At 45.3% G+C, this 13,942-nt stretch overlaps 1 protein-coding gene across 4 annotated transcripts in view; it reads right to left on the reverse strand.

Moving 5' to 3' along the window:
- Positions 1–750: 750 nt before the first annotated feature.
- The window catches only part of HEMK1 (HemK methyltransferase family member 1), a 34,547-nt gene continuing 21,355 nt past the window's right edge, over positions 751–13,942 (reverse strand). For all 4 annotated transcript variants that reach the window (XM_056335614.1, XM_056335616.1, XM_056335615.1 and 1 more), the window contains exons 6-11: positions 11,919–11,983; positions 7,892–7,941; positions 6,421–6,526; positions 5,447–5,542; positions 3,491–3,604; positions 751–3,144 (exon numbers count right to left, since the gene is read on the reverse strand). In XM_056335614.1, coding sequence (XP_056191589.1) covers positions 3,108–3,144; positions 3,491–3,604; positions 5,447–5,542; positions 6,421–6,526; positions 7,892–7,941; positions 11,919–11,983 — 468 coding nt within the window. In that variant the 3' untranslated portion in view covers positions 751–3,107. The remainder of the gene's footprint in view (positions 3,145–3,490; positions 3,605–5,446; positions 5,543–6,420; positions 6,527–7,891; positions 7,942–11,918; positions 11,984–13,942) is intronic.

Consider the following 13,942-nt stretch of genomic DNA (forward strand, 5'->3'; position numbering starts at 1 on the left):
GAGGCAAGCTCCCCCCCGGGGGCTGCACCTCGCCAGGCCCACCCCCGCCGGGCGAGGCTGTGGCAGGACGGTTGGCCAGCACAGAGGCAGCTAAGCTGGGACCACAGCACCATCTGCAGGGCTCTGCCAAGGGCCAAGCTGTCCCCAGCTCCACGGGGGAGGCCGGCACACAGACGTGAGCACACACGCAACCACACTCTTCAGGGTCCGGGAGGAAAACAAAGCCCCTCTCCGGAAGCATCACTTCAGGAAACAGATCACCGTTTTGATATGGTTCCAATGACCCAGTAAGTTCCCACAAAATCAAATGTATGTCAGATACTGCATTATGTACAATGCCCACTGAAACATCAGCCTTCTGTGGCTTCAGGGAGCAGCTATGCATCTGCGGGCTGGGGGCACAGGGGATGGCTGGCGCCAGCTGAGCCTCCCGCTCGCAGGCAGCACGGACAACACAGACATAGTCCACTGCTTCAGCAAGGGCGCCAGGAGTGCCTGTGGTTCCTTGAAACCAGCATCTCCAAAAACCTCTGCAATGCTTCTGTACCAAAAGGAGCCTGGGCCAATATGAATAAAGCACTGAAGAACACATTGTACTACACCAGCACATTCCCTCAGATGCGAGTCTGACAAATAAATGCAGCCTCTTGGGAGGAAGAACAACTTTTCTCCATTCTTGTCTTTATGAGAAGGTCAGCGGCACCATGTGATTTTCTGAGACATACAACCACTACGCAATACAAACCCACAGAAATGCAAGCATTTTTATTATTGCTTTAGCTATAAACATAGGAATTTAACACTTGTCCTATTGGATCAGACCAAGAATCTGTTCACAGAGAAAGTGTCCTGCTCAGACAAGTGATTGATTGATGCTTCCAAGAAAAGGCACACTGCTTTCTGCAACCCAGCCACCCGCACTCTCAGGCGGCCATCTAACTCTAGCCTGCTGCAGGGAATCAGGCTACCCCTTGAAGAACGCAGTATGATGCCACTTAACACTCTCATAAGCCAGTAAACTATCCAGCTTTTAGAATACCCTGCAGAAGCAAGCTGTACTTGTTGCTCTTTTTCATACATAAACACTGCCAACACCCGATGAACTGTGAACTCATTTCTCTAAATTTAATTTTTAAAGTCTGACAAACTGAACTTAAAAAAAAGACCCTAAACTACTATTTAAAAATAACTGAGCAACCAACCAACCAACAACCAAACAAAATAACATCTCTTTCACTGCAAATTGTACTCATAGCTCTAGCAGGCAAACCTGCCAGAAATCAGCTGTGCTGGAACTTTATTTCCAAATCTAGGATCAAGTGTACTTCAAATCAACTTTTTTCATTCTCTCTTCCCTGGATTTCCTCTACTGTGTTTAATCAGGGCAGGTACTGCAGTCCAGAGAAGGCTCATAGCTTCAAGTAGATAGTGTACAGGGCACAGCAAACTACTGGACCATGCAGAGCGGTGGGGAGGATAAATGCAGTGTGAGTGGTACGATGGGGTAGAAAGGCCCATCTGTGAGTGCAGCTGTAAAAGCCCAGAGGGTGGGGAGAGGATCCAACCAGGGACCTGAGCACTGGTACACCAGAGAGCACTCAGGGATCTACACAAAAGCAGGGTCAATGTTCAAGAGTTACAGAGCAAATGAAAGAGTGGAGAGTGTGAGTGTGGGAGAGGTAGAGAAGAAAGGGACTAGATCTCTTAGCACTCATGTAAAGCCCTCTGGATCTGCTGCAGCCTTCCAAACAGATGCAGTTTGCTGATGCATCTCCTACCTACTTTTCTGGCTATGCACTGCCAGTTCAGCCTGGAGAGAGCACCTGGCAGCACCTCCCTGGCGCACAGGGGCTGCGAAGGTCACTGTCTGGACACTTCCACCCCTACTGAGTGCTCACCTCCATTGGCCCAGCAACTGCTTCCATTCAGACTGGTAGACCTGATTCTTTCATTTGCTTGCTTTCCTTCCCCTCCCTGGCTGTCTATGGTCAGGAAGGGAACGAGCAACAACAGCAGTAACAACAAGCAGCAGCTTAAATTCAATCCTGCCATTATTTATCATGCTGTGATGTTGACTGTCCATTTCAGGGACTTCTCTCAGTGTTGTTTCAGGCAGCCCTACTCTGAGTCATCCTTCCCAAAGCAACAGACCTCAACTGTTCCCACAGCTGTCAAGAGACCGGGTCCTACTCCAAACTTAGCTTGTTGTCAAATTTTGTACAAGTAATTTCACCTCCTGTTTTTCATCTGCAAAACTGGAGTAGCAATTCTGGCCTTCTTTGTAAAGTCTTGCATTTAAATGCCTTACATGGAAGTTAGGCATTTCTATTACTATCAGAAGCAATCTGTGGGTGCCAGATGTATTCAGGTCTGCTAGCATGTTTGGAAATGTAATTGCATGGCAGTTCTTGTAAGGACACCGATCTGAAGCACTCTATTACAATGTTTTGATTGTTTCTGGGAGTATCCACCAAGTGTCAGGTGCTGGAGATTCAGATGGTGTAACATGTGCACTGATCCTTCAATGATACGTCACTCAGCAGGACTGGGAAACAAAAGCTGCCTTGCTGTTGGAGATCTGATCTACTCCAGAGCATCAGGATCCTGCAACAGAACTGAATTTGAAATGTGCAGATTAGTCATGTCCCACCTGCAAAGCCAATATAAGCCAGAGTTTGGACTTATCACCCAATCTGGTCACATTCTATGTAAACGTATCTCAAGGCAAATAAAAGACGTGAAATTCTTTCTAGGTCAAAGCAATGATCTAACATGTCGACAAGCTGTATTTTTAATGAAATATCTGGAGCTATGAACTCTTCCATATTGGGTCCCGGGATTATTGAGTCACTTTAGCAGAGCACACTAAAAAGTTGCATACAGTTCCCTGAGGAACGTGAAACACTTCTGCATGCTCTGTTGAACTTCTGCATTTCTGGATGAAGTCTGTATCGGGGAAACAAGGGGGTCTGCCACTGCCTGGAGAATTCAGTGCACTTGGGAATGAAGTGGAGATTCCTTTTGCCATGCAGAGTTTTCAACAAGCTGTTCAGCAGGGCTCACAATCAAAAAGCATACTGAAAGAAGAGTTATTTCTGGTACAGTTGTCATCTGCTTTGTTTTTGGATGTGCAGAAACCTATGCCTGTGGAAAAAAGAATAAACAGAGCTTTAAGTCTTGCTAGGGAGAGCATGCCTCTACCTACATCCCATAAAAGCAGCAATTTTCCAGTGGCGCTAATCTCACCAGAGCTAGTCACCCCATCAGAAATGCTTACCTGCATCAGAATTCTGACTCAGAAACACTTGCCAGGTTATCTCAGGATATAAGGTTGAGATATTTGAAAGAAGCCCCTGTTTTTTTAAAATTGGCTTCAGCTGTGGACTTTCTCTGGCTGAGTTCATTCACTACATCAAGGTGCAGGAACGTAATCTACAAAGGACACAGACCTACACCTGAAGTAAAAATCTGAAGGTAAAAAAGGACTTACTTGCCACAGAAGTCCTTGTGAATGGCACGGAGGACGAGCAGCAAGTTGGGGTGTGCCTGTAGCCAGCTGTCCACCATATCTGGGTGTCTGGGATCAACTTCCAAAAACACACTCCTGAAAGGACACATTGGGAGTAGAAAGTGGGGAGATGCACACATTCAGGTTACTAAACTGATAAAAATTAAGGTTGGTCTTTCTGGATGGCTCCTATCAGCAGCGCAGGAAATGAGAAGGTCAGCAAACACACTGCAATCCATTAATCCTAAAAGAGATCATAGCTGTGCATTTAAGATGCAGATCCCAACTGCCTCCTTCAAGGGGAGAAAGCGTTGATCTTGGGGGGAATTCTCATGATACTTCTCTGCATGAGCAGTTAAACCTTTGTATGAAGATGTAAGGACCACTTTTGAACCATGCAAGTGATACCACCAGCTGGCCTTCCGAAGCCCCCAAAGATTTAAAGCTAGAATGAAGTTTTATAATGCAAATGCATTAACAGTGAGCACTGGACTGGTAGCATCAAGTTCCTCTTTGTATAAGTAGGGTGACATCAAGTCCCAGTAGCAAGAGTCATAAAGTACAAGGTAGCATACACTTTTTCCCACAGTAAATGTCTCCATAAATCAGTTACAAAACCATCACCAGCATTCAGACCTCCACAGAGGCCTGTACAGAGGAGAGTACAGCAGAGATAAGGGAACTTATCAGACCACCTCAGTTAGCACACCAGGACTAGGGCGGGACACTGCAGGGCTATTTCTGTCTCTGCCTCTGCTGCAGCCAGGCTTTATGACACTGGCCCCTTTCTGAGTCTCCACTCCTGCAATGAGGCAGAACCACCCTAGCTTACAGACACATGGAGACGATGGAACTGGTTACAGCCCGTGACAGCGCAGCAAGACACAAATTTAACAAGCAAAGAACAGAGGCCAAGCCCCAATCATACGCTCTCCTGAGAATTCCTAAAACAACCCACATTGAATACTCCCTATAAATTCACCAAACTAACTACAAGTTGGATGTGGATCTCATTCCTGACCTTAAAAAACTTCCACTCCTCAGTGGGGGCTCCACCTTATAAAACAAGCAAAAACAAAAGGCGGGGGTTGGGGGGTGGGGGTGGGGAATAATCCCAAGAAACAACCCTATTGGACCAATCTCTGTTGCTGGGAAGTTCTGAGGAGCATCTTCTGCTCTCGTGGTCATGCAGAGCATGAGGAATGAATTCTTCTGCATGCACTCTCTCTCAATACTCCTGTTCCTCTTCTCAAAACAGCAGATTTCCAATGACCTCTCTTATGCTGGTAAAATGTCAGGAATTTTCAATAGGATATGTGAATGCCCTGGCACAACAGACTTCTGGGTATCAGCATGTTGATCTTTAAGCACAAAATGGATCCCATATGACAGAGAATAGGAATAATCAGCCTTGAATGTTAACCATAGAGAAATTTAACATTTAAGAAACTATCTCCTGCTGAACTTCTTTCTCCTGGAACATTCAGCACTGTATCCTGGCTCAGTAAGTTTCCCCTAATTAAAGGGTTGGAGAGAAGCAGACTCTACATCCATTCTCACAGAGGTTTATATTGCTTCTCCTCCGATCAGTTATTCTGCATAGAATCCTTCCTCCCCGCCCCCCCCCCCCTTTCTCTGCTGCTTCTTTCATGTTGTTTCTGTTGCTTCTTTGACCTTTAAAGATTCTCTCCTCATTAACAACTACCAAACAACATCACTGTTTAAGGAAGGCTTGTATCCCTTTATTAACCAATTGCAAGCTAATTTTGCTTATAAACATGACATTTTTTTACACTGCTGTTATTAGAATGGGTGTGTGTGTGTGTGTAGAATTTTTGCAACGATTTTCCCTCTGTACCTTCCTGTATGAAAAAAACCCAGAAGTTACAGAAGTGAATGGATGAAAGACATGAAAATCAAACAAAGAACAGTGCTTACCCAGAATCCTTCAGAAGAGAAGAAGCCAGAGCCAAAATTGTTTTGATGACTCTCATCCCATCATCTCCCCCATCCAGTGCATCAAGATCTTCATAGCTGGAGTGTGGGAATAAGAAGACATTAACAACAACTCATGTGGCATGAACCATCCCCTTGAGGATGCACTCTCCCATTCCCCATGGAGAAAGGTGCACCTAACACACCTGAGCTCCAGGTTATGAGCCAACTGCAGCCAAGGTCATGCAGTTCCAACACGTGGATCTGTTCTCTCTGTGCCAGCTGGACAGGGAGAGAGTGGGTTGTACAGCAAGGGATCACTTGCTTTATTTCAAGCGTGCCAACCACCAGGTTGGACTGCCTTCTAACCTAGCAGAGTGAATTAGGATATAGAAAGCTCAGCTTCCACAATCTGCTCTGGTGCACACCTTGTACAGAGGTAGGCACAAGACTTTGTCCTGACATGCGTGACAATCAATTCTGAGGAAGAACCAGCATACACAGAGTAATTCCACATCCCAAAAGCGCTTATTCATGTTTGTGTGGGTTTGTTTGCTTAAGACAAGTATCGGGATGAGAATGGGTCACAGCATTTCCACACAAGTGGTTTTTTTCATCATAAAAAGCTGCTCAGATTGCTTGTACTTTCTTTCATAAACTCACACCAATTATTAAGGGGAGGTGGGAAGAACTAACAGGAAAAACATTCTGAAACAGTTTTGGATTGGGAACTTGTTAATTTCAAAGTATGTGCTTTTTCCATTTTTATAAATATTTAAAATACTTTGCTATTGTTTCAGACCTGTAAGCAGTATCAAAGTAACACGGTATTATTATATACAATATAAACACACTTACATAATGTACAGGTATACTAGGTTTGCATGTTTTGTGAGCAATTGTGTGAAGTATAAGGAAGCAGACAGAAAACCTTGCTTCAAGGAACAGGAGATGAAAAATCTTATTTGTCTGATTACCGGAGGACTTCTGTGTCCAAGGAAGCCATGTCTTCATGGAAGACATATGGAGGGTTACTGACTATGAAGTCTATGGGGCCCCAGAGTAGCAGCTGCTCAGCAGAACCTAGACAAGAAAAAGAAACACAATCAGGTCTCACAACCACAGCAATCTTCCCTATAAGCTCAGTGTCAAAATCCTACCCAGGAAACTATGCCCCCAGACACATGCCCACAGGTGTTTGGCTCTGCTTCTGTCTAATAACATTTTATCCTATTTCTTTTTGGGATAGCCTGGCCTACTCACTCTCCCACCCTGAATGCAAAAGTGATACAAAGCTTAGAGCAGGTGAAGTAGCCCCCGCTTAGCAGAACATGTTACAAAGCACAGAACCTTGATGCTCTGGAGCTCTGTGACCATCTGCACCTAAAGCAACAACCTGAACAAGAGAGCCCACAAAGACCTAAGTGGGAAGCTCAGACTAGCTGTCAGGATGCATATCCTTCCTCTTATCAGAGCTGAAAAAGGACCTCCAATGAGCAAAACAGCCAGGCCCTTTCAGCAGCATCAACCACCTAACAGTTTGCTCTCCTGCAGACAAGGTTCAGCTCGCTATGCTCATGCTGCTGTCTGGACTGACACATACCAGCCCTGAATCAGACACCATGTAACCATGTGAGTGTGGCACTGTCCTCAGGCCACCTCCTTAGCACGGGGCTTAGCCATGCAAGTGCAATGCCAACACAGCTACGTGGCTTTTGGACTGGAGCTGGCTGGCTTACTGCTGTTTGGAGTATGGGCAGCACAAACTTGGATCTGCAGACAGAAAACTGTGCAGACATACCCCTAAGAGGTAGTACAGTGCCAAAAACGATAGTGTCAGAAAGGTGCACTAATGAGTGCTCATGGCTCCACAGCTCCTGGCTAAGAAACAGCTGAGCACGCACCTATCAAACTGGGTATGCCTCACCAAATGGCAGTTTTAACTGGTTTCAGCCAAGTCTGCAAAAGACAGGTGTTCTTGCCTGGTTCAGCTCACCTAATTTCAGGTGAATAAGGCTGGGCATTTAATCCAAGCTCAGTATCTGGGCTCCCTCTAAAATCAATGGAGAGGCAGGCACATACACATTTATCTAAAGCATCCACATCAGCATGGAATGAGTTACACGCTGTATGTTTGCCTCTCCCTATTAACAGTAGAAAGCATCTGGACTACCAGCTCAGACACAGCTTTTGGACACCTAAAACCAGGAACAGTTCACTTTCTGATGTAATAAGGGACTTCTCTCAGCTGATCATTTGGCCTGGAAACCTCTGAAGGGAAAAGCTTCACTGGATCACTTCTTCCTGACCTTTTTATGTACTAACTTCAACACCCTCCTGATGCCTGCAGCCCAAAGGGGTCCCTTGGCTGTCTCTCAAGCCTGCTTCCCCTCATTCAAAGTAAAAAGGCAGAAAGACAAAGGGAACTACAACAGTGAAAAGAGTTACTGTATGAAACATCATGGTGGAAGATGTGGATCCTCTCCTGAAGCTGCAGCCTGTAAAATTCCAGATGCAAGAACAGAAAGAAAAGATTAAGAGGCATGTTTGTGTGGATGCATGAACAGCACATTGTATAAACACATCATTAAATATCACATCTCTTATCTGATACACATATGTTCTACCCCACTGACTGCTGCTGGATTCCTCTTGAGGGAAGTTAGGATCTGCTTTTTGCCCAAGGAACAAATTCAAAGCAAAGAGCACACTGTACACCCATGGTGATTCCAGGGTGATGCTCCTGTGCACCCAAAATGTGTATGTATCACCCCTTGCCATACATACAGCAGTATTCCATGACCCTGCTGCATATTAACTACATCTCCAGGGCCTCCCCCAGGTGAACTCACCATCTCTGGTGAAAAAAAACCCAAACCATCAACCAAACATCAAAAAAACCACCCACCCCCCAACAAAATCACCTGCTTCAAATATGTAAGGCTGCTATTTTAAGTAGAGACAACATGCTCACGTATTTGCCACATTCTTTCTCCAGCCTCCTTGATAATCTAGATCTTAAGAGTGTTCTGGCATCTAAGTGTATTTTCTAGGCTCATATCACATGCCATTGTTAAGGTGATGAGATGTTACTGCACGCAACAGGGATGTCAGCACGTGCAGTGCAGCAGAACCCCTGTGCCAGACACAGAGATAAGAAAAAGGACTAATTTTAAAGGACAGCTCATGCACAGACTCTACAGTATAATGTATTTAAAATACACACTAGGATCTCTCAAGTATTAGTTTCTAACTCACAATCTTTCTTGCCCCTGACATCTCTGTGAACATTAATTGGGAAACACACGTCACAGTCAGCGCCTTTCACCTGCAGCCAGACATCCCCAGGTTGCTCACACCAGCAGAACCCCTGAAGGCACTTGAAGACACAAACATCTCTCCTTTACCTGTGACAAGTGAGCAAGTAAGCGTGCTGGCTTGCTGTTTTTAAGAAACAGGTCTAAAAAGGCCTCAGTATTTTTTAGGGAGAAACCTCAGCAAGATTCTGATCTCTCTGACTCACTACACTAATCCAAGGTATAACAGCCTTGAGACTGCCAGACCACCACTGCATGGTGCTTATGGTGCTCCAGTCTGTCACAACCTGGCATGATCCATCCCTAGCTCCCAGCTTGCTACAGAATATGCTCCCTGCCAGGGGAAACTGAGACAGTAATCCCCTTGAATCTTAGGAGTCCTAAGCAAAGTTCCCTTGATGCTCCTGAAACAGGAAAGAGACTAGTCTGAAAGCAGCATTGGTGCTTGGTGGCAGCCTGATACTACAGAAGGTACAGAAAAAGACAGTATGAAACAGCAAGGAAGGAACAGAACCTCTAATTCCTCAGCTATATGGTTCACCCATCAAAATAGATCTCTTTTCTAATTTTGTGAAGACATTTGAGTAATGTCAGAGGAAGCACCCCGCAAAGTCAGAAAGACAAGGCTGGCCAAGACCTGCTGTTGGAGAAAGCCTCCAAGCCTCCCAGAGGAGATGCCATTCCCAGACCAGCAACAGCATGTTGTGGCAGAGTCTGTACTGTCCCCCAACTCCTGTCTTCAGTGCAGTCAGTGTCTAGAGAAAACAAACTGCCCAACTCTTCCCAGCATATTCTCTCCTCCCACCACAGTGGCAGTTTTCCTCCCAGCTCTTCAGTATAACACCTCAGGGCTACGCAATGAGGTTCATAGAGCATGCTGCAACGAAGGCCTTATATCCAAGTCCTACTTGACTTTGCTGAGGGCCTGTGGTACTGCTCTGTCAGCATACACAGGCATCAAGAAAGGGAGGGATTCCTGCATCTGTCTGCAGTGTGTCCAGATGGGCCATCTGGCACTGGGATTGATTTAGGGAGAGCAAGACTCACCTAAGCATCTAGAGAACACAGCTGTGCTAAGGGAGCTCTGAAAAAGAAAGCAGAAATGAAGCTGGCTTCAGTCAAGCAGTAACACAGCGTATCCTACTGGCTTCTCTCCCAAGAGCTACAGGGCATCATGCCATAGGCAAGATCACAAGGACACAATGAAAATATCCATGGAGAAATATGAGGTTCTCTGGCATGGCATTTACACTCCCTCATCCACTCTTGAGCCAACAAGCAACGTTAATAAGCAAGATGATTCTTCCCAGATGCCAGAGCAACAATCTACCGAGGAGGCAAAGATCTAGCCAGCTTTTATTCTATCTATGCAAAATTGCAGCATAACTTGGTTTCACACTGACACATCAGAAGAAAATCTCTGCTCCCCATTCCCTGTAATGGGACTAGGAGGCAAAGGGTAATAGGTGACAAGTTTAGGAAAAGCTTTTTTCCTACACATCACTTCCGACTCACATAACAGCTGGGACTGAGTTGCAAGAAGTGAAGAGATGCAGCTCAGCGCAGCCAGAAACAGAAGTAGCCTGTCTCTGTAGCCCCAATGCTGGCAGCAGCTTGGGAAGAAAGGGCACGTGGGCCCTGCAGACAGAAATGCCAGTGTCCTGGTTTTGGCTGGGATGGGGAAAATTTTCTTGCTAGTAGCCAGTACAATGCTGTGGGTTTGGATTTAGTACGATAACAATGTTGATAACACGCTGATGTTTTAGTTGTTGCTGCGTAGTGCTTACTCTAAGTCAAGGACTTTCCAGTTTGCCCTGCTCTGCTGATGAGGAGGTGCACAAGAAGCTGGCAGGGAGCAGAGCCAGGACAGCTGTCCCGAGCTAGCCAAAGGGATGTTCCACACCATAGAGCGTCATGCTCGGTATATAAACGGGGGGGAGCTGGCTGGGAGGGACCAACTGCTGCTTGGGGACTGGCTGGGCATCGGTCAGCAGATGGTGAGCAACTATATGGTGCATGACTTGTCTTTCTTGAATTTTGTTTCTCTCTCTTTTTGTCTCCTTTTGCATTAAAATTATTATTATTATTTGATTATAATAATTTAAATTATATAACTGTCCTTACCTCAATCCACAGGTTTTACCTTTTTTTCCCCCGATTCCCCTCCCCATCCCTGGGGGAGAGCAGGGGGAGCTGCATAGTACTTAGTTGCCAGCTGGGGTTAAACCACTACAGTCAGTTAATGAGCACTATTTAAGACTCACAACTGTACTAGACTGTAAGAGCAGCGAGCAGGAACCCTTTCTGAGACTGCCCTAATTAATGCCTAGGGCCCAGCAGTTACTGAGGATACGAATACATACTAGAGCTCTGTACCTTTTACAATGCCTACGGAGACTGGGGTCCTGGGCTCAAGAGCATACTGCGATTCTCCGTCTGGGGCTGACTATGTTGTCACAGTCCAGAACAACCTGAGTTAAGAAGAACCAGCTGAGGATGCGGAGCCACTGGGAAGGACAAGGTCAACCTGATACAGATCTGTCCTGACTTCAGGCACAAGAAGTTTGATTCAGCAGCTCTGCATGTCCAGCCACAGCCCAGCCACGTCCCAACAGCACAGGACCCAGCAGCACCATTCTCACCAAACCCAAGACTGCCACACTAGCACATAGAGTAAAAGTGCTATTTGAGTGTGCAAGCTTATGTCTAGAGGACCAACGACAGAAACAAGCACGGCAATAATGATGTAGGGAGCCAGAGAGAGAAAGGTTCAGGCTATACTCGTCCTTAACCTGCTAAAGTGACATATACATTCTTACTACCTGCTGCTTTGATTTTCTCAAGTTCGCAGGAAGGGGTAAGAGCAGTTACTATGAAACACTTTGAAAACCCTTCGAAGACAGACAGCATGTAAGTACTATTGCTTTATTTAGGCTGCTGCTTTCAAAAAGCACATTCACAAGTCAAAGAAAAAAACACTCTGGTAAACATAAGCATTTTTTTTCCTTCTGAAATCTTACACACTTCAGGAGGTCAACCAACTAGAACATTCTCTGGTTTCCAGTGGTGATAAACATGATCACATGTCCAAATATTGAGGACTCTTGGTCTTTTTCAAACAACAATTTACAAAAAATGGGTAACATGTGGGCTCATACCTATGTGCATTCTCCTTAGTGAGATCCACAGCAGCCTCCTCTTTATCCACGGCTATCACCTGGCTCTGGGACAAAAAAAAACAAAACACCACCAAAGAAGTATTACAGCATCAAGGTTCCTATACAGACATGTTCTGCCAGAAAAGACATGCAAGATAAAAATTACAATTGACTGTTCACTCTTGGCTCCTAATAGGAACAGCTCACAAAGAGTGCATCTCAGGGGCATTGATGGGATCACGAGTCACTTCTAATAAGGCTGCTAACGTGACAGAAGGCACTCCACAGCATTGCCATCAGCCTACCAAAATAGACAGGCTTCTGACCAAACCAACTCAGCTGACAACAATGGGAGTCACGCTGAGTGTGAGACTCAACACTCTGACTAGTATGGGGAAGTCACAGGTTGAAAGAAGATGATGTCACAGGCTTCTCCTCTCTAATGTGGACAGAATCCCTTCCAGAATTAAAACAACCGTTTGGACAGAGGTTCTGGCATTTCCCATCTGTTATGCAGACACCTTTTGCCTAGTTACTCCACTGCAGTCTTTACACCACATTCACTGCACGTACTAACTGCATGTATTTGACTGTGCGTCAAGTATTCGAGAGTCCTCCAGCATAACAGCCAGGACTACATAGTTATAGATTTGTTTGACCTTCCATTCCACCTTGGGAAAAGTGCAGGCAAAGGCTTGACCTGGTTTTGCTTTGCTTAATATTTTTTAAAACAGATGTTGGTAAGTTTTTACATAGAGAAAGCATGCTTAAACTACTTTGGATTTGGAGATGATGGTGTGATTGGCCATCACTCCCAGGGGGACTGATTTCACAGCCTGAGACTAGCGCACACACACATAAAGCTGACCCTGAAAGTGAAGGACACAGCCCAGTCCGTAAGTGAAAAGTTGCTGTTGTTTTCTCAGTACCCTAGTGCCAAATTCTGCCTCAAAAACTGAAGAGATCACACAGAGTGTGACCTTCACTTTGCTGTCAGCATGGCTACCACTAACGCTGATCAGTCAAGGTTCCCTGTTTGTCTGGGCACAGCAGTTTGCATTAGCCAGCTGGGAAAGGACTGTCATCAGTTACAGGGACAGACTGACACAGCTCTTTAACTTAAGAGGCAAGGAAAAGAGCATAAAGTACAGCTCAGGAAATCAGAGTAATTATAAAGTCTCAAAGCTGAAGTATTAACCTTATCAGGTCACTGGGCAGAGGAACACAGACATCAACCTCTAACACACATGAAGTCTTATACTTCTACAAGAGGAAGGGCTGGCCACAGCAATTCTCATTCACAAGAAGGAACTGGCTGGTCTGCTGTTCTGAGGAAAGGGGAATATTTTTCCCTTAATCACGTGTGATGAGATCTTGCATTCATTTCCCTTTCTGTTTACCAACAGTATCTCAGTAAGCATGTTACATGCCACAATAATCAGGGGCAAGAAGGGCTTTGGCCACCCAGATCTCAGTCCCCTTCATGCTCATTTCACTCTGTTGAAGACGCATGAGTTGTTATTAGTGAACAAAAGACCAAAAATGTTGTTTGGCAGTTATGACATATTCTTGTCATACTGATCCCAAGTACTGACACTTTTGTGGTAATCCCTTCCCTGTATTCATTTAGTCTTCAGTCTCCTAGAGACAAGATCTTTTGATTCACAACAAAGTGATTTTTAGAGATGACTGCCCCATAAATTCAATTAATAGAGTGTGTGCCCATGCCTCAGCCCCTCTTGTCCCACAGCCCAGGATACTGGGTTAAATGAACACCCATCAGTGCTTCAAGCTAAGGTGATTAATAGTGAGCTGTGACAGCTGAAGAATGAAAACATTTGCTTCTCTCATCCTGACTATATCTCCACTACTCCTGCAGACAGCTGGGAAGAGCAATTCCTAAATTTCTCTCTTCTACCTAGCATGAACTAACAGAGCCTGACTGTCAGAAACCTCAGCTGCTTAAGTACCATAAAAGCAAAGAAGTTTGTGAAGTCTCAATGAAGACTAGTAGAGCGGCATTG

This window comes from Falco biarmicus, chromosome 4, assembly GCF_023638135.1.
Source record: "Falco biarmicus isolate bFalBia1 chromosome 4, bFalBia1.pri, whole genome shotgun sequence".
In the NCBI taxonomy this organism is placed as follows: domain Eukaryota; kingdom Metazoa; phylum Chordata; class Aves; order Falconiformes; family Falconidae; genus Falco; species Falco biarmicus.